The sequence below is a fragment of the Pterocles gutturalis genome, unplaced genomic scaffold (assembly GCF_000699245.1).
Source record: "Pterocles gutturalis isolate BGI_N339 unplaced genomic scaffold, ASM69924v1 scaffold10759, whole genome shotgun sequence".
Lineage (NCBI taxonomy): Eukaryota > Metazoa > Chordata > Aves > Pterocliformes > Pteroclidae > Pterocles > Pterocles gutturalis.
Genome location: NW_010135762.1, coordinates 26,847 through 51,510, shown reverse-complemented (window position 1 = coordinate 51,510; position 24,664 = coordinate 26,847). Strand labels below are relative to the sequence as shown.

At 38.9% G+C, this 24,664-nt stretch overlaps 1 protein-coding gene across 1 annotated transcript; it reads left to right on the top strand.

Annotated features, from left to right (window-relative positions):
- Window positions 1-1,181: 1,181 nt before the first annotated feature.
- Window positions 1,182-23,129, top strand: LOC104468029 (choline transporter-like protein 3; the record flags this gene model as incomplete). Its single annotated transcript, XM_010082031.1, has 7 exons — window positions 1,182-1,372; window positions 7,471-7,627; window positions 10,162-10,245; window positions 19,226-19,363; window positions 19,834-20,070; window positions 21,891-21,989; window positions 23,118-23,129. Coding segments are annotated over 7 exons (918 nt in total), but the record flags the coding sequence as incomplete, so codon positions are not given.
- Between the last annotated feature and the right edge of the window lie 1,535 nt (window positions 23,130-24,664).

Sequence of the window (24,664 nt, the reverse complement as noted above, 5' to 3'; positions counted from 1 at the left end):
AGTATGAACTCTGTGGTTATAGCAAAACAGGACAAATTACATGAACCATTTCATAGCTAGGTTTGTACCTGTGGTAGTTTTGAACTTGAAAGTGGAGTGCTGTCCTGTGGGAGAACATAGAACAGTAGAATCATTGAAGCTGAAAAAGACTATCAAATCCAACTGTACACCTAACACTGTCAAGTCCACCAAACGGATACATGAAGTATTAAAGCTTAAGTTACAATACTGTTCTAGCAGTAATAGACAGTTCTGTGTCTCACTTTGTTATTACTTTAATGGAGTTAGAATAAGAAACTGCTTACCTCCAGAGACCATTTTATTCTGTGAACTTGTTTATCTTTAATAGACTTAAGGCTTGGTAAACTATACAATAATAGCAGATTATGGACCTAGAGACCTTTCACTAGGAGCAAATGTCCTGATGCCGTTGTCCCCTGACTGGACTTCAGAGTCAAGTGGCAGAAATAGGATTGCATAGTGAAAGGTGTGATTGCTAAGTTATCTGAGTTACCCCCACCTTCTGTGAACAGCCATCTATTGAATATGGAATAAAGTCTTTGTTGTTAACAGAAGTGGAGGCATTTTTTTTTTTTAGTTTGAATGAGTGAATTTGTCATTGTTCCTGAATACAGTAGCCTTTATTTGCCCCTATTTTGCACAAAGATTGCAAAGGAAACTAGAAAACTAGTTGCCATAGTTATAATTAGTAATAGTAATTAAAATCATTATTTTGTTTTGTTGCAATGGTATGTTATGCGTCCTTAGTATTTTTCTGCAGTCTTCCTCTTTTACTTCTTATAGAAAAGATCTGAAGCATTTCATAAGTATGTTTATTTTAAATTTGAATGAAGAAAATTAATATTTCATTTACTTCTGAAGCATTTCATTACTCAAATCTTGAGTGGTGTTTTCTCAGAAATCTTTACTAATTTTTATCTGTTGACTTTATTGGCAGTTGTATCTTGATCCCAACTTAAACCCAAGCTTTTGCTTTTGTAAGATTTTATTTTTCAAAATTCTCTTTGAATTACAAAATGTTGGCTGTCTGACTTTGTTAGAATGGATAGAATTAAATAGCACCCAAATTTATTTTTTTTATAATTTTATTGAAGAAAAGTTAAGAAAAAGGGTACAGAAGCACTTACTTTTTTGTGTGCGTGTCTGGTATGTTATAATAATACAATGGTGTAACCCCAACTGCAGGTACTACACTGACTACTTCAGGAGGACAAGTAGAATACAGAGCTCTGTCTGGAATTTGCTACATGGCATGGTATCATTTCATTGGCCTTATCTGGACAAGTGAATTCATTCTTGCCTGTCAGCAGATGACAATCGCTGGGGCAGTGGTTATTTGTTACTTCAACAGGTGAGTGCAGAATTGCCCCTGGGTTATTTGTTACTTCAACAGGTGAGTGCACAATTGCCCCCATATAGTTTTGGGGATTTTACAGCATTTACTTTCAATCTTTTTCTAGGCAAAATAGTCTCAAATAGACTGCAATTTATGTGAATATCTTGGAAGCCAATTTAATGTAAAATAATGTTGCTTGTTGGAAGATCTTGAGTAAGATTTTACAATGTGTATGATATTAATGCGACTCACCCCTACCACTGGAGTTACCGGGCCAAATTGAGCCCTGATACAAGCCAGCAGAGGTCAACTGACTCTGGTGAAATTGCCATTTGGAAGGCACAGGCTGCATTTGACCCTTTTCCAGAAGACTGCGTTAGCTCAAAATGGAGATGCAGTATATAGCTCCTCGGTAACTTCACGTATTCATAGGCCATTTGACCTCATCATAAGTGTTCATCCCTGATCTGGGTTTCCATTTGTTCTGACTGCATAAATGCCAAGTCTGCTACTCTTTTTTTATTCTGTGCAGATATTTTCAGTTAACTGTAAATGCTTTAACAGCACTGTTAAGAATTTGGAGATGTGTAAACAAACTTTATTGAATTTTATACTACCCTGAAATGTAAATGTGGAGGAAATGAGGAAAAATCTCTACTGTTCACGATTTACACTTGTTTTTAGACTTCTAATATTGTAAAATGAAATTAGATTGGTTTAATGCACTGGAGCAGTGCTATCCTGTCATTGCGGGGGAAAATTTAAATCTCACAATGCATTGTAGAGCTTTTTGACAATGAAGAGAATAGTATCCTGAAAACATTTTTCCTCATAAGTATTTATGAGCTCTCTCACTCTCATTGTTCTCTTCCTCCGTGCCCAGTGATGAGATTTTCTGATCTGTGAAAAACTCTGTCACTTTAAGGCATTTCTTAATTTCGTGTTAGAAGAATAGGGTGATAATCTCAGTTGGAAAACTAGCCCTTGAGGAAGGTGATGTGAGAGTGAGTTAGGGAGCCTGGCAGGAGAGGGCCTGGGGACCCTGGAGCACTGTCCCCAGCCGCCCAGGACCGTCAGGCTCGGGTGGCTGGGAATGGAGGCTTTGGGCTGCTCCAAAACCTAGGTTGCAGGTTTCCGTTGATGCTCTCTAGAATGCATCCCTGGATGTTTCAGTTGCTGGTAGAAAGGCCTCCTGCTGGAAGGTTTCCAAATGGTCTGTGTTCCCCTCTGCCCAGCAGCGCAGGCTCTGCTTGCAGGAGCAACTCTGAAAGGTTTTCCTGCTGCAGCCGGCAGTGGCTCTGCTCCAGCCAGAGAAGGAAAGCTGGAACACCCAGTAACAGCCAGTGCCCACCATTGTTTTAAGCCATGTTTTGTCACCCCATCCAAAAAGCCAAGGCAGGGCAGTGTGTAATGTGTATCAGGAGCCCGCGTCTGCTAGGATTCTCTGTGCAGCCAACAGCTGTGCCACTGAACTGGTGCTAGTACAAGAGCAGATAAAATCTAAAATGCTGCTTTTTAAAAGGTTGAAATCTGTAGAGTGACACAGTCTCACACTACTATTTTACATGCCATGTTAGGACCTGAAAAAGGAGGAACTCGCATTTCTTATGGCATCTTTTTCCTACTGAAGCTCTAAACACAAATAACTACCATGGCTGTGGTTCTGTGGGTAATGGGCTGCTCTTTTCTTCTAAGCAAATTTATGTTCCTCAACCTTTAGCAATAGGTTCAGGTTTAGCAGCTGAATGCTGAGGCACTAAGGGCTCATTTAAATAGGCTTGCTTGAGAAAGCAAAGGAAAGAAAAGCAGTTTCACAGCCTTACTTGGTTGTGCACTGCGGTGCATTTTGGTGTGATAACACCATCTAAATCCACTGTCCATATCTTCTTCACACAGAGCAGGGAAGCACCTGTAGAAACCACTGTGATGACTCTGTTAGGGTCTTCCGCTTTCCAGCTATTTTTTGCTGCTGCAGGAACTGACCGCAGAGTACGGAAGGTTCCTGCACCCAATTGTATGGAAATAATTTTGTACATCTACTGTCAAGCCCTCCTCTTGCTTGCCAGGTGACGTGTACTCTGTTAAGAGAGTTGTACTTGGAAGGGGAAATGCAGTTTTTCTGTGGTGGTGATCCCTCTTCCTGGCCTTCAGGCAGTCAGCACAGATCTGCAGAGATGCAGAGCAATGCAGGAATGGGGAGAGGATGGTTAGCTGCAAGAGCGGTCGCACCATCAAGGGCAAGGGTTATCTCAAGCTGTTCCAGCAATTCTGAGTTTGTCTGCTGTGTGTTTTTAATGTATTCCCTGGGGCAGCATCATAAAGGCATGTCACAAGAGTTTGTTTATGATACCTCACAGAGAGCCTTTCTTCTTGGCTTGTAAGTGCTCCAAGGAAATGGCACGGCCTTTCCTTGCGGAAATCTCCTTCCACAGCACACAGCAATGTGCTGTATGGCCGACAGCCACAGTGGAGTTGCAAATGGGGAGGGCAGGGAGTCATTTTAGCTGGATTAGCTTTACACGTCATATATGTTCGACCTATAGTACCACCACTGAAAATACATTTTGCTGCCTTTTATTTTAGATGACACATGAATACATGAAATATTTTATTAATTTAATAAAATAAATAGAACTTATTTGCTTAATGATTACTTTTTATGACTTGTGAAGAGGACTCAGTCTTTTAAAAAACCTTCTTTGTTACTGTTGCTGTTTTACATGAGGTTCTATTTTCATTTTAGTGTGCTTAGGTGTTATGTGCATATTTGTCTTTTCAGTGAGAGGAGGCTTTTCCCTTCTCTGGGATTAAAGGAGGGTGGTATGGTAACTTGATCCATGTCACAGGCATCACTGACCTGTCCATGTTTGAGCTGATTCGGTAGCTCCAATGCATGTATGTCACTGCATAGGGTTGAAATTAAGGAAGTACACAAGCATTTGCAGGATTGGGGTTTTCCACCAGACTCTGAGGTGTTCTGCACCACAACTTCCAATAGATTCAGTGAGAGGTGAAATATGTACATCTCCCAGTAAGTCAAAAACCCAGGTTTATGTATGCATTTTTATCAAAGTCATTGAGAGATGAACTAGGTCCAAATTTTGAAAGGATTCCTCTTCCCTTTGCAAATATATCTGCAATATTTACTAGCATCCTTTGCCCTACTTACATACTTGACCTAACACATGTGAAAGAGCAATCAGCATGTATGTAGTCAGACCTTGTGGTTTTGAGAGCAGGTAAAAGGGCAGCTGGATTTACAGTCTGTGTGTTCTCTGTTAGTCTGATAAGGTCTTTTTTATTACAAATCTTGTAATTTATTGTTTTTGTTGAAAAACTGAGATTTATATTTACTTGAGGAATATATGATTCATTCCTTAACACTTCTAAAATATTTTACACTAAATCTCTTTCTAGGCAGTGTTTGAAACAGATGAGGCAGGATTGAAGAAAACTATAAGCACAGCTCTGAAAAGAAGGACAGGCTTTTAAAGAAAAGTGGGGTTTTTTTCCCCATTTCAAATGTCTATGTCTTCTGGGTGTGTCAAGATTGCATTTTTTCTTCACACAAAAAAGTGGTTATAAAATGAAAGCTGAGATGCATGTGTGATCATTTGATTCGAGGAACTTGGTGTTAAGAAAGATATTGAGTGTCACAGAGCTCACAGAAAAATAAAGACAATTGGCAGCACTGAAGAAAGAAAATTATTAAAAGATGACGTGGTATTGAGTATAGGTTCACAGGATTTTGGAATAATAGTGTTCTGTGTAAATCAAACAATCCTGCGGTAACATAAAATAGGAATGCCAAAGAGGAGAAGCAAGCTGTGGCCCTTCTCAGTCTTGTAACCAGTTCTGTCAGGCAGATTCCTGTTTTTTCCTGACACCTTGTGTGCGTGCAGTGGAGTCTACATGCAGTGAATTCAGCGCACCGTAGGAACTGCCTACAAAACCTTATGTACACGGTTGACAGTATGCTTGTGCTAAAGTCATTTCAAGATTGAACCCATATAATGTACAAAGCTGGGTGAAACTTCATCATTAAGGGTAATTGGGTGTAGGTGGATGATTGAGCCAATCTTGAGGTTGTTTAGAGTCAAGAGCTTCACCTGTTGTTGTGTTTAGCTAGCTGTTTTCCTGTGTCTCCTGCCCTCGGCCAGAATCGCAAGGAAAATCTTTGTTCTTTTTCTCATCTGTGTGAAAGGAAAGCAAGAAACTTTGTCAGAACCTGTTCTTGTGAGAATTCCTTTCCTAGGAGAAGAAGGTGTGGAGAAACATCCAAATGTGTAGAAATTTATCTCAACTAAACTTCAAATTTTGACATTCCCGTTCATGAATCAGTCCTGTTAAAAGTATCAAAACCCTTCTTCATTTTTCTCTTCAGTAGTGAGTAAATTATTAACACAAGAGTAAACTTTGTCCTTTATTTCTCATCTGTGGTTAACATTTAACTTGCAAAAACTTAATCTTTTCTATTCTGAGATCTGACAGACTGTCATATGTAAGGCAGTGTAACAAGGGAAAAGGAAACAATGGTACTGTATGGGTAGAATAACTCATCTATATTGCGATGTGTTTCTAACACAGAAACCTACGACTTAAAAAAAACCCAAACCTGCCTTATTCAGTATAAAATTCCACTATCCCACAAGCTGTTCCCCTGATTGTAAGACCAAAAATAATAAATGCAGCAACTGCTTTGCTGGAATTTCCTATTTAAAATAATGTGGTATATTCACATATTTAAATATAACTTCTTGGCTGCACAGTATTTAGTGTTTTGAATGAACGGCAGTGATACCTTCAGGATTCTTGCAGAACTGTGATATCTATCTTGATGTAGTTTGTATGATTTAAATCTTTGCTGAAGCAAGGATTTAATAAAAATATATTTGTAGAGCTTTTTAGCCCCAGCCAGTTGTTCTCTTATCACTGCCTTTTTATTTTTTAGCTTCTAGTGCAAACCATTACTTTTTCAAGATAACAGAGGTTTTGAAGGAATCACTTATGAAAACAGGACATCTTAGTGATAGAAGGTCTGATCTTTACTTAACTCCGTAGGCACACTGTGGCTGGTGTTGTTGCCTAAGTAAATTTTTCAGGGTTCAGCCAGTTGCTTAAGAGTTGCTTTATAGGAGGGCTGTTTATGACCATTGATCAGTGATTTTTTTTTTTTAATCCTCTGAAACATTTTTTTAAGGTATTTATAGTGTTAATCTAATTGATTATTTTTTGACAGTATTTGAAGAGAGGTGGGAGAGTGGCTTTAAGTTCATTTCATGGTTTTCATATAAATTCTTGAGAGCTGTGTCATACTGCTCTCTGTAAATGATTGACATTAAACTGACCTTTATAAAGGAACCAAGAAAATACAATTTGTATTTAGGCCAACTTTTTGTCTTTGCTTTTCAATTTTGGGAAACATATTATTTCTCCAAAACTATACAAGTTAGTGTGCAGTAGAATTACAAGGTTTTTAGGCCAAATTATAATTCTAAACATGTAGGGTGATATTCCTTTTTCTGTGTATTCCATTTTAAAACAAATCATGTTCAGTGGAAAAAAAGTACTAATTAGCTGAAGAAAATTTTTTTAAAAATCAACCAAATTGCAGTAATAAATGTAGATACTAGATCTCAATTTTACATGTGAGAGCTTGTGATATTTTTTCTAGTTTTAATTTTACCACTGAAACAGAAATAGTGGATTCATTCCTTCAGACTAAAATCTTGCAGAAACAACAGTCAAATAAAAGATTGCAGAGAATAAGACAAGTGACAGAAACTGGAAAGAAGTGTTCGAGGAAGTATGCTCAGATGTTGTCCACTTATTTTCCATTGTCGTTTTTTTCTAGATATTTTTCCATTACTGAATACATCAAAACAATCGTTGCTTAAGAATTAAACTAATCCAATAAAAGTTACAAACTTGGCTCCTTTCCTTTGGACTAGGGTGAACATTCAGATGAAGTCAGGAGGAAAACTGGAGTTGTTCAAGTGGGAAATGAGATACCAACTTAATTCTTTAAATTTCCAAATACTGAAAAGATACAATGTATAACTTTATCAATAAGTTTCTAAACATCTTTAAATTGTTTGTTTTTTTCTTTCTAGAAATAAAAATAGCCCACCACCTCACCCAGTCCTGTCTTCCATATCAATTCTTTTTTGCTATCATCTAGGAACTGCTGTAAAAGGCTCATTTCTAATCACAATACTGAGAATACCAAGGATTATTCTCTTGTACCTTTATAATATCCTAAAACAAAAGGTAGGTATATACTTCTGTAACACTATAAAAATAGTAGTTAAAAGGTGAGATTCATGAAAAAAAAGTGAAGAATATACTTCTTGCTTGGAAACATGATACGATGTGGATTTTATATTCTGTCCCATTTTCTTCATTAAGAAGGCTTTTCCCATGTGCTTCCTTTTTTTTCTCTCAACTCAGATATTTTAAAAGCCGAAAACATTAAAAGCACCATTAAAAACCACCTTTATTTAGTGTTTATGTAGAAAGGTCTTTATGAAGGAAAAAAGGAAAAATTTGGCAGAATGGTCTGTTTAAAATTTTTGCATCATAAATTTTAAAAAAGCAAAGGTAAATAAGAACATAATTATTGGCTATAAAATATCTTCTAGAAAATATTTCATCTGCCTTGTAATATGAGTTTATAGAAAGAATGTATGAAAAAAGAACTATTCCAGAGATTTGTGTGGCATCCAAGCCACATCTTTTAAGATACATAAAGTATAGCTGGGCTGTTTTGATTGCTGCTTGCTTTCTTTCTATCTTTCATGCATCCCTGCATCTCTTAACTTCTGCTGGAAACATACCATTGCAATCAGTTCTGGCACTTCGGCAAGGAGGGAGGGCTGTCATGACTGCACAGTCCTGATTTTAGAGGAATATTTTTGTAAAGTTTTTAAATGTAGGTCTTTTTCTCTGGAGTTTACCTTGGCCTTGAAGCATGTTATGTATAGTTATGATTGGGTATTTACATTGACCATCTCTGGTATGTATGAGGCATGTGTGTGGGGTATAGTTTGTGAATGCTTACATAAAAGCCCTTTGTAACAAGACACTTGAAAGTTGTGTAAGTGTCTGGGTTTATGTCACTTTCATATGAGAGTGTTGGTTATAAAATTTGCTGAGTTGGGTCAATTAAGAACTTTGTTTAAAGATGATAGGTGGGATGAGCTGTGATAGAGAGAAGCAGCAGAACAGTGGATGTTGGATACGTGGTTTTGTAATCAGAATAGCTGTAGAAGATTTAACTAGCAAAGAAAGATTATTTGTGGCTATAGCAGTGTGCTACAAGCTCTTTATGGTCCAGTTGCCAAGCATTCATCTGAGGATGTGACATGACCCATAGCTGTTACTGTTCCTAAAGAGGCTATAAGGTGCTCAGGCCAGCTTGTGTCCCTAGTCCACAGAAGGATCCCCCCCCAAAGTAACCTTGCTCCTTCCCATGGGAGAAAGGACAGGCTATGGCTCCTTTCCATTGAGGCTCTTTCCATAGAGGGCCAGAGTAGTGGTACTAAAGGATGCAAAAGCGATGCTGCATCCTTGTAGAGCTCACCCAGACCTTGCCATCCTTGCAAAAAATCCTGCTGTTTTCTGTGAAGGAGGAAAAGTCAGGGCTCTGGGAGCTTGCAGGTAAATTCACAGATGTTTTCTATGCAGCAGTCTTCAAGCAGAATCAGAGAGAAGATTGCAGTTAAAGTCCATTGCTCTAGGTTTTTAATAAACAGTACTTGCTGAGATTAATACAGTTTTAGTAAAATAATCTCTCCAGCAATACAAGGAAAAATTAAAGTATTTTTCTACTGTCAGGGGTTTGCATGTACAGTCACCATTTTAAAGGAATTATTCCTGGAATATTTTCAGGAACTTCTTTGGACAGAAGTTGGGAGGTTCATGGTTTCTGCACGAACAGTGGTAGCTATAGGGACCTGAAGTTTTCATATAGTGACTGGAAGATCTCTGCTTTCCAAAACAAACCAAAAACATTCTGACCTCTGGAAAAAGAAGGTTAAAAAGACTCAAGTATCACTGAACTGAATTTCCTTTTGGTGAGAAAAACAGCCAGTTAAATTTGGAAGGCTACCATGGCTAACAAGATATCTTTTGTTTGTCTTGCTCCTTAAAATCTTTAAATGATGAACAGTTCTGAGTTTGTGATGTGATGGAGGTGGGAGAGGTGAAACAAACACTGAGCTTTTCTGCTCTGTTTTTAATATGAAATTAATATAGGTCAATGGTCTGTCCTAATACATGCTTTTTCTGCCTGCCCTGAAAAATGAATGTATGCTCTGAGTCAGTACATACACATGTGCATGTAAGTCCTTCTGCCCATTTTTATATTTTTGTTCATTAGGGTACCAGTCATTTCAGAACTGTGAAGGTTTTTTGATAAACAAAAAGAAGTTTAAAATCTGTCGATTTTATGTTGGTGTACTGCCTGATCACTGCAAAGTACTGTAAGGGTTACTGACTTGCCTGCCTGTTTGTTCTCCAAGCAGCTGTTAGCTCACAAAGTGGCTTGCAGCACTTAGTTTCTTTTCCCAGAGAAGAATCTTCCATCCACAGGAAGGAAAAAAAAATATGCTCAGCTCATCAGTCATTAATACTGAAGGGTCTGAATTAAAAGCAGTTCCTGTAATCCAAAAGGAAATATCTACTGCCTAAGTGAAAGCTTTTATTAGAAGAATCAGTCACTTGTAAAGCAAGTTTTTCTGAAATGGCGGTTTTGTTTGAGTGTAATTCTGTGTCCAATAACCAAACGTTTAATTTTATTGCAGGAGAGTGCATGTGCAAAGTACCTGTTCAAGTGCTGTTTCTGCTGGTTTTGGTGCCAGGAAAGTTGCTTAAGATACTTTAACCAGGTACACTCTATCACCTCTCTGTACTCACCCATGTACATACCTAGTCTAGAAACCGTGTGTGTATGGTAGCTCCATTCAGCACGACTAAAGCAACATCCAGTGCATGCAAGCCAAAGTTACCTGTTGGCCACCTACACTAAACAAACAAAAAAGTCGTCACATGTAGATGGGAGTTGTTGCAAAGAAACAGGGAATTGACAAACATGCAAAGTGCAAGATTTTAGAAAACTTGTTAGTACAGCCTGAGATGGCCCTTTCAGAGGGCAACTTGCTATTTCTGAAGGTAAGAAGACTTAACATCTTGTTGAGTTGTGCCAGACAGACTACTGAAATACAGAGGGTCCAGGTAGAAGGAAGCAATGAAGAAGTGAGAAACCCACCTAGAGATGTGTCGTTAAACTAGATGCAGTATTTTCCACCTGGAAGTCCTGAATAAAGAAACTTGAACTCCTGGCTGATTTCCAGTATCTATATATCTGGGAATATGATCCATGATGAAAAAGCCAGATGACATAATATTCTTTCTTTGAAATACATCTTTGTTTTGTTAGCAGTTTAGTTTCAAAAGTGTTTTTATTGGAAATAGATGATTTCTGACATACAGCAGTTTTTCAGATACATGACTCCTACCTTTTCTTTCCTGATCCTTTTCTCCAAATGCTTTCCAGCTCTATATACATCATTGTACATAGTTAACTTTTCTCTTTGTCAGTTCTCTTTTGTTATTTCTGGTGACTGTGGTATTCTTAATGTGAAAGGGAATCAGATGTTCATGCTGATTTCTAACTCTCTGACTGTTGGGTTCTTTGTTCTCATTGCTGAGGGCAGTAGTGAAGTAAACAAGACAGTTCTGATAAAGGGTCTGACTGTTCCTCTAAATTAGGTGCATAAATTAAGCTTAATCTTGGACAACTATGGAAAGAAAGTTTTTCACTTAGTTCAGCCCAGATTAAATACTTGTGCAGTGAAATCTCTGTTTCTAGACGATGGATTTTCCAGACTTAACATTTTTTTAGGTAGATCTTATGGTCACTGACTTGGTGAGGAATCTGAGTTCATTTTGACTCCAGGCTTTCCATTTTTAGTCACTTTTTTGGCTTCCTGCCTTTCAGAGAGATATCCAGCATCCTAGTGTTTACTTTCTCCAGCTGTTGTATGCTATGTGTTTGTTAAGAGAAGAATTAATTACTGTAATGTTCTTCCTTTTGTTTCAGAAGGCTGTAGTGTAGCTCTTGTTCCCTTAAAAGATTTCCTGTTTCCTAATCTATTGTAGGCAAATTTCTGTTTTTATATGAGTTGTGGTTTTTAACCTAATGATCATAATACTGTGTTTGGTGTTTGATAATGGTTTGTTTTTGTCTTTTTGGCAAAGATGGTGGTGTTCCACGGGCTCCAAATCCAGGGCAATTTGGGCGAGGATTAGATGAAAAGCGAGAACATGCTGTAAGACTTTAGTAGAAATTTTGTCTATATGAAGGGGAAATATTAATCTCAGATTATTTCATTTCATAGAGTAATTAATGTATCTAATCAGTTTTTTATTGTCTCCCTATAAATAATGTATTCAAGCCTATTTCTTAAAAAAATATATTTTGACTAAGATTGTCAATCTTCATCTTCAGTTTTGTTAAATTTGTGTCCAAATGTAGAAAAGAAAAAAAAAAAAAGGAGGGGAAGACAAGTCTGCAGTTCTAATCATCTTAACATATGGTTTGATTAACAGAAGTACTGAACTCTGAAGAGCTCTTACTGAGATCAGTGAAAGGTGCTGCATACAGCCTTGAAATTTTACATAGGTGTTGAACATGGACTTGAGAGTAGGACTTGGGAGGGGTTAAAAAATTGCTTGTACCTATGTTTCTAACATTTTGAAAGTATTTTTAGTTCAGATTTTGATTTTTGTGTGAGATGAAATTATTGAACTCTGGAACTTATAAAAGTTGGTCCAAAGCTCACTGTGTGCATTAACTTTCCTTACTATATTTTTTCATTTTATTCTAGTATTACTTTCACTATAGTAATAAGCATATAATTACCTGAAACTCTTAAAAAAAGTCTTCCCCATCACTTCTGCACTATTTTCTTCAACCTGTTGCCTGTTATGTTGCTTAGATGATTTAAATTCTTTCTGCTTCATTCACAAGTTTAATCAGGATTAAACAGACCCCTTTGTTTTCCCTCTGGGAAACTTGCAGATGAGAAACCAGTGCTGGAGGAAGTAACGCTGGTGATAGAGTGTGAGCTTCTTTCTTCCCATGCAGTATCAGCCAGGTGCTCTGTTATGTTACCAAAGAGTACTTTTTGGGCTGAAGTGCCATCTTTCAGGTGGGATTTAACACCGACTTTGATAGTTGCATGCATCCCTGAAGTGACTCGTTCTCTGCAGACTCAGCTAAGTTTTGTTCAGCTCTGCTGGAACTTAACTGTAACAGGGCTGAAAAGGTACCCTGTCATCTTCCCGTGGTGACAGAGTGCAGTGCCAGACACTGACAGTTGCCATACTTCCAGTGGCGGTTTTTGGAGGAGGGGTAACGTAAACGCAGCATCCTGTGCAGATTGCAATGTGGATGATTACATTCTGCTTTCCCAAATTTCGCTTGGATTTGCAACTGGATCCTGTGCTAAACTGTGGTGTAGTGTTGCTATGTGCTGTTAAACAGTTCACTCCTTAAGCTGTTCCATTTCAGTCATGGGCAAAGTGATTCATGTGTGTGTATAATCCATTAGTAACAATTGTAAAGCACTCTGGGTTCTATCTGGATGAAAAGTGCTTTGCGAATATAAAGTCATTATCCTTACTTGACAGTTCTGTTTGCCAACACTTGTCAGAATTACCACAGATTTTTCATCTTCTGGCTCTGATGGTTTCAGTATGTTCCAGATAAACATATCCAATCACCTCAAGTAAAATCTGGGAGATTGAAATCTCTCTTACGTAAAAAGAATATACTGGTTTTTTAATGTGGTTTGGGAGCTACAAGGTCTGTCTCCTGCTTTCTTAAATTGTAGTGGCAGTCTTAACTTTTGATACATCAAAGCACTTGCTTATTTTTTTCCTTTACAGCATTGTTGCACTGACTCTTTTTTTTTTTAAACAATATATCTATTTCAGGATAGTTTTGCTTTTCTGTGTCTGCTTTGGGTTCATCTGCAGCCAGTTGGCAAGCAACTGCTCCAAAGTGCAGCACGTGGATTTCTGAAGGAGTTGCTGAGCAGTACGTGGTTTCTCTGTTTCATAGCACAGTTAGCAGCAGGGTAGCCTTCCGGGCCCCGTGGTAGCCATTGCTGAAGTCGGCAGTGTGTTGGCCTGCATTTTGCTGGTACCGAGACCCTTCACTGATACTGAAAGCCAGCAACTGTCTAGTGTAAAAAAACAGAAGGCGGCTTGTCTAATGGCCATATCCATAGCAGTTGGTTATCTCTTAACCTTCAGATGGAAGCTTATGGAGAGGTTGCAGTTAAATGCCTTGTGGAGAAGTGACTGCGATAAAACCAGTATTCATGCTTGCTAATGTAAGTACAGTTCTCTGTCCTGCCAACCTCATCAAGTACTTCTTTTTCCTCCCAAAAACAGTCCTGCATTTTAATGTTACTGGCAAAACTGCTTCTAGATGTTAAGCTAAATTTTCAATCATCTTGAAAATGCACTTGGCTAAAAAGTTCATTTTCAGTGAAATTGTATTTTAAATATGTTTCTTTCCCCTCTAGAGGCTTTATGTATGTGATAACAGGAAATAAAATTCCTAAGGTCTTTACTTGCTCCGTAGGGTGAACCATGTAGGGGATGAATTCTTGCTTTTATACCTTTCTCCTCTCCCCTATCCCATTAAAAAAAAAGAAAAAAAAAGAAAAAAAAAAAAAAGAGAGTAAAAGGCAATGAAGCAAGTGAACAATAATTCAGTGCTTTTAAGCAGAGCAATTTATGAACAACTGTCTGGAAATTCTCTCTAAAAATCAAAAATAACGATTTCTGTATTAGCTGTGTGCTTATTGGTTGGAAGTGGAAGACGAGAACATTCTCCATGTGTTTGTCAACCACAGGACAATAGCCTTTAGTGTACAAGAGAGGGCAGATTCAGCCCTGGAAGGAGTGGGATTAAATACTTGCACCAGAAAGAGGGGGATAAATGCCATTGTACAAATTGCTGGTTCGGTGATTGGGCTTATCTCACTAGGGGTGGGGGGCATATACTGATTTGTCTGCTTTGACAAATGAATGGTAAGAGCAAGCCCATTAGCCATCTACGAGTGTATCATTGATACAGATACATTGATACAGAGAAAGAGCAGGGAGGGATAAGAGCCACGAGAAGATCAGCAGATGAATGAGTAGCTGCAAACTGTTCATGAGTAAATCTTGTCTGGAAGTTGGAAGAAGGTTCCTAAGGACCAGAGGGACAACTGTCTGGAATAGATCCAAATGTAAGGGCAGGGAGAGGGAAAGGACCTAACTAGCTTAAAGAGAGAGCTTTCCACTTAAGAGAAGAAATCATAGAGTGTGCTAATCTGAAATAGCCAGGGACCAGAGTGGCTGAAAGTCCCTTCCGTCTTACGTGTCCTCGTCTCTTCAGTGGGGCCTCACAGGCCCACATTGCTCTAATTTCCCACCACTGTCCGAGAGACGTGATAAAGCTTCCTCACCAGGTCTGCCCAGCAGCCACAGAATCGGTCTGCCTCTTGCTGCCGCTGGATTTTGTTTTCTGTGGGGATTCCACTGGCAGCTGTGACACTTGCAAGCTCAGTCCAGCCTGAGCTGCACAGCGTTGCATGGGGTGTAGCTAACCAGGGCAGCCCCCAGGAGAGCTGAGAGCAACAAGATCAGATCAGGCTGAAAAAACAGCTGAGCAGAAAAAGCTAAAGTGGGGGGTGAGACCAGCATGTCTCCTGCTGCTTTTTAAAGACAATTCTGTTGCTATGGCAGTCTTCTCTTCCCCAAGCTCATTTTATTAAAGCAAGTCCTAGAATGGAGGACTGAATTCAGCTGTTAGACAAAGTAGCAATTATTCTCAGCAATTGGGGAACTTATGGCCTGGATCTGAGCCACAGTGCCTTTCTCATGAAACTAGTGGGTCAATTTTTCCAAGACCCTTGACATTCTGTGTTGTGAGGCACAGAAGGATGTATTCTTTAAATAGGGTTTGTTTTTTTTCATACTGTGGTATTTGGAAATATGTAAACATTCACATTCCTTATTTATTCATCCCGACACTGACAAACTGGTGTCTAGTTCCCAGGCTCCAAGCCAGAGGAGGCTTCTGTTCTTCACAAAGGTGGCGGTAAAGTACCAACTTGCTGGTGCAAGGATAAAGACTGTTCCTGACCCACTGTCTCCTGTGCTTTCTGATCAATGGTATGCTGTCGACAGTGTTACTACTTGCTTGTCACCATAGCAGAGACTACCGTTGTAAAGCATCAATTCATTAAGTGAAGATAAAAAACCATAATAGCTATATTAGGCCAGCCTGAGTTTCCACCTGGCTCAGTGTCCCAACTCCCAACAGTGGCTGTGAGTGAACACTAAGGTAGAACGAGTGTGTATTTCCCTATCCCTGTGCTGTTTCTGAATCTGTTTTCAGCCTAGGGACTTCTTGAGCTGAGGATGTTTTCTGTGTGTTTAGTAAGTCTCAGTGGATTCCTTTTCCCTGAACTTCCCCAGTATCCCTTGAGCTCATGCAAACTTTCAGCAGCTAGAGCGTCCTTTGCCCAGCAGTTCACAGCTTACAGAGTTACAGCAAGAAGAAATACTATCTTTTTGAAATTTGGCTCCTGCTACTTCGTATGGTCCTCCCCCTGTCTGATCTTTGTACTGCAAGAAACACTGAGCCATCTAACCCTACCTACCCTCTCCGCATTTTTCATTATTTTGTAGCCCTCTTACTGCATCCTCCTTCAGTCATCTCTTTTCCAGACAGAAGAGCCTGGTGTGCTCAGTTGTTCCCCAGACAAAAGACATTCCACACCTTTTGGTTGCCCTTCTTTCAAACATTTCCAAGTCCATTAAAGCTTTTGCGCATGGGAAAGAGAATACATTCTGTAGAAAAACACATTTAAATAATCTGTTTCTAAATGATAGCAGGTTCATACCTGACCACGGTCTACCATCTTAGCCTTCGCGACTATCTTTTCTTTGGAAGGGATTGGGTTGTTGCACATGCCCTGCAACTGGAAAAGTAATGGGATATCTAAGCTTCTTAGTCCAAAGAATTGTGCAAATATTGATAATAGCTTGTGTGTGTTCTTTGGTGGTAAGGATGAGAAATCATTTGAGCTCATTTCTGTGCAACATGGAAACATACATTTGCTCAAATGTTAGATGTGTATTTTGTTAGTGAGAACATGCAGATTTCTATGTGGCTGGATGGGATCAGGGGATCGGGTCAGTATGGGAGAACTGAGAATTGTGAGGTACATGTATGGAGCTACAGTCAAGGCTGAAAAGGAAACCCTCCTTTTTTATTTTTTTCTGAGAAGTTTATTTTTTGCCAAAAGGTAGAGCTCACGGCTAAGTCTTCAACTTGTAACATTCTCGCTTCACCTACATCAATGACTAGTTTTGTAGCCTTCAGCAGTTTGTTCATTTCTGTGTCTCTCTTATTCCTTCTACAATGTTGGATTATTGCCTGGTTGCCTTTCTTGCTTGGGTGTTGTGACTAGTTGATACTTACATGATTTGTTGAAGTTGTAATTGTTATAAATGCCATTTTTTTAATCAACTGGTTTGTAATATGACAAATCCCTATGCAGTAAGTATTCAGTCTTCAGCATTATTTTCAGCCTTTCCGAGATAACTGTTCTAGTTAATAAATATCAGAAATTCTTTTTGTTGCACATTCCTCAGATACCAAAGTGGCTAATTCAAGAGTGCAAACAAATGGTTATTTATTTTAAGTTCGGAAACAATGTTTGTACAAGTGCACGTGCATTTTCAACATTCTTTTTCATTTTTAAAATAGGACTTTTTTTGCTATTTATAATGAATACAGAATATCTGTTTAATTTATTGGCAAAATTTATACTGACCTCACCAGATCAGGATCTGTTCTGTGAATGTAGTTCTTAAGGGACAGAAACAACCTTTGAAAACCCTTTTCCACTTTGTGTCTCAATTTCCTGTCTGTTAATGGGAATGACTTAACTCACAGCACGTTATAAAGATAGGTCTATCCATGTTTGAAATGTGTAGTGACAGCTACAGATGGAAGACGGTGCTTAACTTGAGGCTGTCTGCCCTACGCCAGTGTCCTGGGGAAACGGTAGCCCAGCAAGGCTGGCACTGGCCTTACTGAACAGCCAGCTCTCCTGCTGCTGCATCCTGGGCTGAATCTGCTGTGTTTCCTGTGGGTTTCCTCACAGGGGATGGCAGCAGGCTGCTTACGGACCTACCGGGTTGAGTGAGGCAGGTGGGACAAGTACGCTTCTCTTTCAGAGGTGTAGGCAAGCAAGAAGGCAAAGGTACTGTAGTCAGTGACTGCCGGAGCCAAAGGGCACACCTTTCTGCCGGTCCTGCTGCAGCACTCCCCAGGGAAAGGAACAGCGTCAGTATAAATGAAAGTTAGCACAGAAAATGTTTTTTCCTCTTTAGGAATAAAGTGAACTCGCTTGTTTAAACAGACTTTTATGCAGACGCTCAACGTGTTTCTGTAGAGTTCAGTGGAGCCTTTGATTTTTCTTAGAGTAGGCAATAAATCCATGGTCTTTATTTATACTTTTTTCCATCTATGGATGTATTTGCTACTAAGTATAAGATTTACAGGATGTCACTGTTTACTTCTACTCTTTTTTTGCTTGCTATCAGAACAAAAAAAAAAAATCCTTTGTCATATATAAAATAAATAGTATCCAAGATAAAGAGACAAAGGATTTTGGCTGCATGTAATTTCCTTCTTTCTCTGTAACATTTTAAGATAATGTCAGTATAGCTTTGCTACACTGCAGTATGTTACAGAAATTGCTGTGGGGTAAAATTGGACTGCAGAAATAAATTTCCTCTGTGTTTAAATATCTGAAGCGATTTTATATTTGATGTGTAAGTGAGGAAAAAAATTATTTTTGAACAGGAAGAGTTTTGCAGCAGGCCAGTATAATTCACTTTCAGCAAACTGGGTTTTGGGGTTTTTTCTCCACTTCCAGGTGCAGCAGAAAGTAATCTAAACACCAAGTACACGTTGGGGTGTACAAATTCCTTCAGAACAGCAATCCCTTGCGCACTGTGGTTCTTACTGACTATACCAGATGTAACTAATGTTTTGTGGCATAATCCACCCTCTAATAATTTGAGTAAAGGGAAACTACTCATAAGACTTGCTGGTAAAGTTGAGCATACATTTAGGGTATCTTGAGTGCTGTTAGATCATATTTTGGTCACAGTTTCAAAACCTTGTTGAGGAGTTCCATAAATGAGATATACATGTCAAGTTATGCACAACAAGTGCTAAAATAATCCAATCCATTAAGATAAATATTCTGTCCTCCCCACCTGTCTTGTCAAGTTTCCACAAAGAGAAGTCTTGTAAAATAGTCAATACCTCAAAAAACTGTGAGTTCTCCTACTGTCTGTTGAAATTCTGGGTGTTTTCTTGTGACATAACACTCACTGATCCAGTCCAGGATCCTTTAGCTGTTCTTTTCCAGTGTGATTCCAGGTACATAAGTGGTCTGTGGTAATTCTGACGTATTCATTAACAAAAATTAGGGTAGAGAACTTAGGTGTTTTAAAATAAATTGGATAAAGGTAGAACAAGAAGTTCATTTAGTCACTATTCTAGTATTTGCTAATGGTGGAAATTATGCAGAAAAAACTATTTGAAGTTAGAAGCATAGTTATTATAGTAACTTAAAATAAAATTTCCTTATTATGCAAAATAACTATATAATCATAAAGTTGGTATTTCCAAATAGGGTTTAAGGCTTTGCATTTGCTGAAGTAAAATCTAGATTATAAGAGTCTTTCCTTTCTCACCGCATTATTCTCTTATTTCAGCATGCATACACAACTACAGCCATAAATGGGACAAATTTTTGTACATCAGCAAAGGACGCTGTCTTTATTTTGGAGAAGAATTCTCCTAAACTTGCATCCATTAGCTGCTTTGGGGATTTTATCCTATTTCTAGGAAAGGTAAGTGTAAGAAAAGTACTGTTCTGTAGGAGTGAAGTGAAAAATCAAGGTCAGATTCTCTTTTCTTATACTCAAGGTAAATTTGTTAAACTCAGTGTTGTTGATGCTGTCAAATGAGTTCTGGAGAGATAATGTTTGAGGAATTTAATCCTTTTCTAGTCTCTACAGAGTTACTTAGTGGTATTACAGTAGTGTCCTTGGTGCCACTCTTGCAGTTCCCATTGCAATGAGTCTTTGGTAAGTGTATAGTAAAAGATTGCCTCTGGCCTACAGAATTTACACACTGAATTGAACATAAAGTGAGGCAACTACATGATGCCAGAAACTACACAGCTATCTCCCAGATGAGATGTGCTGTTAAAATATTGGCTGTAATGTATTTGCCTTAGTGTTTTGGGGGTTTTGGTTTTTTTAAGAAACATTTCTATATGATTAATGAGGCTGCATTTCTCTCTTGCTGCCCTTAACAGGTGTTTGTTGTATGTTTTACTGTTTTTGGAGGATTGATGGCATTTAACTACCATCGGGAACTGCAAGCTTGGGTAGTTCCTCTGTTGCTAGTTGGATTTTTTGCCTACCTGATGGCCCACAGCTTTCTGTCTGTGTTTGAAGTGACAGCAGATGCCATGTTCCTTTGCTTTGCTATCGATATGGAAACAAATGATGGATCTGCAGAGAAGCCATACTTCGTGGATCAGGAACTGCTGGTAAACCCCAGTGATAACAGCAAAGATATCTGAGTCTTCTAAAGCTTTTGGCCACTTTTTCTTTCCCCAAGACCTAGTAATGTGAACCCACAACCCATGCTATTTCCATTCCAACACCTTAGAACAGGATGGGCTCAGGGATACAAATGGTATGTGAATTTATAAACCAAAGCAAATGGCTCCCTCTGGCTCCTGTGTGCCAGCTGTGATCTGCTGCCTTCTTTTAGATCATACTCTGTAAGTAATGGCTGACAGTTTAGGCCTTACTAGATATCTCTTCTATAAATTGTTGGTAATTAAAAGATATAACTACATAGATGAGCTAGCTGCAGAGACCGATCCATGGGGTGCCCTAAGATTAGATGTTTATATTTGTTGTGACTTACTGTACAGTGATGAGCAAAAGGAAGCAGCACAGGGCTTCTGGTTGCCAGCAGCAGGTCAAGTATCCATCCACACCCTATGGATGCTGTAGTTCTGAGGAAACTTCATGCAAACTTGACTTGTTCTGCTTCATACTTGTACAGATTCTTTTGCCAAAATACTGTCTTCTGGCTCTTGATTAAATTCTGCTTCTGGACTGATTGTTCTGTATCTTTACCCTCATAATTACTGCACTGTAGTACAAGCATTTCCATGGAGAATCATTACGTAGCTAATAGTGATGGAGAGCTTTCGTTAACAGCTGTATCTGAAGCCTTTGACTGTATGTATGCCATCCCTTTCACATTAAGAGAATATTTGAAGATGCAGATGTTTTTTCCTTTCATGCTCTTTTTGCCAGTTCTGTCTTTTCCTTCATAAACCATGCAACAAAGAAAATCTTAGTGATTCATGAAAAACAAACTCAGCAGCCAGAATAGCTCATATGATACGAATCTACTGGATGGATTTCTTCAGGACAGTGTCAGAAGAACTGGCTTTGGGGTTTTATTAATGCTGCTGTTAGATTCCATGTAATGTTCATAGAATTTTGTTGAAAACAAAAAACAACAAAAAGGCAGCCTAAAGGTAGGCTTAACCCTTTCTACAGAAGAAAGCAGAGAGATATTCTTTGGCCTTGATTCAGAACAGTACTTAAGCACATGTACCGAATAGGAATATGTTACTGAATGGAAAAATCTGAAGCCTTGACCTCTGTTCTTGCTCTGTTTTGCCAAATGCTAAAATACTTCTTAAGCCAATTCTCCTTCATGAAACAAACAGAGGCTTTTCTTTTTCCACTTCCAAACTTTGTAGTAATTTCTCTTTAACTCTGGTCTCAATTCCTTGTAATTAGCCATGCCCTAGGACCTTGGGTGAAGAGAGGACTTGCCACAGGGGTAAGGAGTCTTACAAGCAGGGCAGGCTGTATAACCTTGTATAGAAAAACTGGTGGCAGCACATCCAAACTCCGCCTCATTGCATGATCAAGAGTAAGTTTGCTCACGTAGCCAAGAGCTTGGAGTTTCCCAACACATGAAAGCATTTGACTTGGGATGTCTGTGTTACAGACGAGTTACAAACATCTGGGGGTGGAAGGGAGGCTCTGTGGCCCTCAGGACAATATGCAGCAGTGGGTGGAGAGCTGGGTGAGGGATTCCAGGCAGCCAGAGTCCTCATTCCTGTAGTAGGAGATGTAACAGAGATTCTTGATTCATCTGAGTTGCATTCATCACCCATGCTCTCTCTGCGGAGTCCCTCTCAGTATCACTCGGAGTCATCCGGCTAGGAACCAGCTAGTTTCTTAGCCCCAGGCTAATTAGCTTCCTTTACCAGGTATTTTTGTTTACATAATGGTTTGCATTCCCAAATGATCTCACTCTGGTTTTTGCTTGTAGACCTTTGTGAGTCAGAGTAACAAGTTAACAGAAGGACAAAAACACAGAGTCATGAGACCTTTCCAGGACAACGAAGATGGGACAGAGCTCCAACCTATGGTGAGACAGTAGTGTGGGATATGTATTTATCTGACAGATAAGGTGTTTGCCTTTATGTCCCAGGAAGAATGGATGTAGGCTGTCATGTATTTCCTGATGTCTCACACCAATCAACATGCTGTACCCAGTATCCTGTTTTTCCTTCTATTGCTTTCCCTCCTCAGGAAACTCTCTGCTGGTGCAAAATGGATGGATCAAATATTTGTTCTAATCCTTCTTCCCATTCCCTAGAGTGCCCAGCAGAGGAAGAGAAAGGTCAGATAATGGCAAGGACGTGGGAGATAAATTCTGTTTAGATAGTCCTTTGCATGTCTGCTGTAGGAAAGTCAGAAGAGTGGTAGGCTGCTTGATTTCATGACAGAATTGCTGAAGTTCCAGAGCTGTAAGATCAGAGCCTAGAGGCCTTCCCTCTCCACCCCCACCCTTTTTCTTTCCTTCTTTTCTATCAAGTATATATATTTATTTACTCTGTTTTATGCTGGGGTAAAAAAGCTGAGGTGCCAGAAGGGAGTGTTTCCCCACACCCAGGCTTGGGAAAGTCCTGAGAGTAAACGCTCACTAACTGACATCTAAAAAATATTGCAAATTGCCCAACCTGAGAAGCTGCCCCAGCAAGTTCAGAATCCAGGATGATTTTCCCCCAGCATCACAGGGGGCAAGACAGAACTGCTGGAGAAAGACTCTGCAACAACAGGTACTCTGGCACCTACTTCTGCTGGCCACTATGACTAGTGTCTTGTGTCCTCCTAGCTACTTCTTACATATGTGTAACACATTTTGGTGATTTTTCTTAATCTGCTTTCAAAGAGGTACCAGGCTCTAGTGAACTCCCATACAATCTTGTGGGCATTCTGCTATAGGCAGTTGGGCTACAAAGCACTGCTTCAGTTTATTGCTGCAGTGAGGGATAGTTGTATTTGATTTTTTCATTGTTTGGGTCTGTTATTGCATTCTTCAGTAATTTTCTGCCGAGTGCAGAAACCAGGGCGGGGGTTATTCACTGCAAGAGGATTGTGGATTTGAGACACAAAAGAACCTTAATTATTTTCCCAGTTTACTCTTACCGCATTTAAATGCAGTAACAGGACTAGTGCTACACATTATTTGACTCTTTTTCTCTCTTTGTAGACTTCAATGTGAAATGCACCAGGAAGTACAAAGGCAGACCAGCAATAGCAAAAACAGTCATAGAAAAAAAAAAAATAAAGGTTACCAGTACCCCAGGACAAAATATTAGTTCTCTAATTCTCTGTTGTACCTTCCACACTGGTAAAATGACACACTGTCTCTTTGTATGAATAAAGTATTTTGTGTGTCAGCACATCTGATTTTTATTAATATTATTGTTATGATGGTCTGAAAGTTGTTAATAAACGAACTCCTTGTAAATGTCTATGTTGTCAGACTAAAAATACCAAGTTGACAAGGTCATTGAGCTGTCCTTTTTATCTTTTTGGTGTCAGTTAACATGGATTTTTTTCATGCTTCTCTGGGAACACTGGGCCAGTTATCCCTGGATCAGTAAATGGAGAAACATTTGTAGAGGAGGCACTTTGAGATTACTTTTTCCTGATTTATTCTGTATATCTGAACAGCTAGTGCAACCAAGTAAGGAACAGCACTGAGCTCATTGACAGAAATTACCATTGACAGAAATTCTCTGTAGTCAAGATAATGAACAGTTACGAGATAGGTGTCTTTTAATTATACTCTTTTGGGAATGGTTTTCACAAGTTAGTATCATAAACTATCCATTGGCTCCTCTCAAGAGAGCAGATGACGAATAGTCTCTTTTTTTTTTTTTGTAAATAAAAATAAACAACTACTTTTTCTTTGCAACTGCAAAGACAAAGGAAGCAGAAAAATTTGAGATAAAAGGATGTTATATAAATAATACTTTCTAAAGAAATGTTAGTTGTAACATGGATGTGAAATATAAAATATCCTGGAGGAATGTAGAGAAGAGACTGTTAGGGCTCTAGTCAGAAGAGGAACAGGGTAAGTGGAGACACTTTAAAAAAAAAATAACTTGGCAACAGCCTGTTACCATTTTTCTTGCAAGCAATTTTGAGGTTTGTTTAAACTTTGTTCCTGGACCCTGGTTATAATACGCTTGCATGGGCTCCACCTTGTTCTGAGTATGGAGTAGTTTTAGATTTTACTCAGTGGAACACGATTTTATTCTCTTTGTTCAAAAGCTCCTTTAAAGTTTTGTTTGAGGAGACGTTTGAGGTGGGAAGATGACTCCAGCCAGGGATTTCAGTAAGGTATACTTCAGTATGGGAAATCAGACATTACGACAAGTGACTCATAAGATTGATAAACCTTTGCTTAGTCACAGCTTGGAAGTGACATACAGAAAAGCTCATCAATGGTCGGAATGACAAATATTTCAGCTCAATACGTCATCTGATCTCCTGCTGTTGAGAGGAGACTAGTTATCTGCTAGGGAATGCTACGAAATATTTGCTTTTTATTGCTCATTTAATTAAATTTTGTCTACTTTAATATGAGCCACTTCAAGAAATCAAGGAATGTGGGATAGGTGGTGAAAGGGGGAAAGAAATAGATTAATTACTTTCTGCCTGGCAGGTGAAGCTGATCATCTACTGGCTGTGACTTGCTACCTAATTATTTAAAACCTGTACACTTGGGTATTTCTGGTGCTTGGCGTG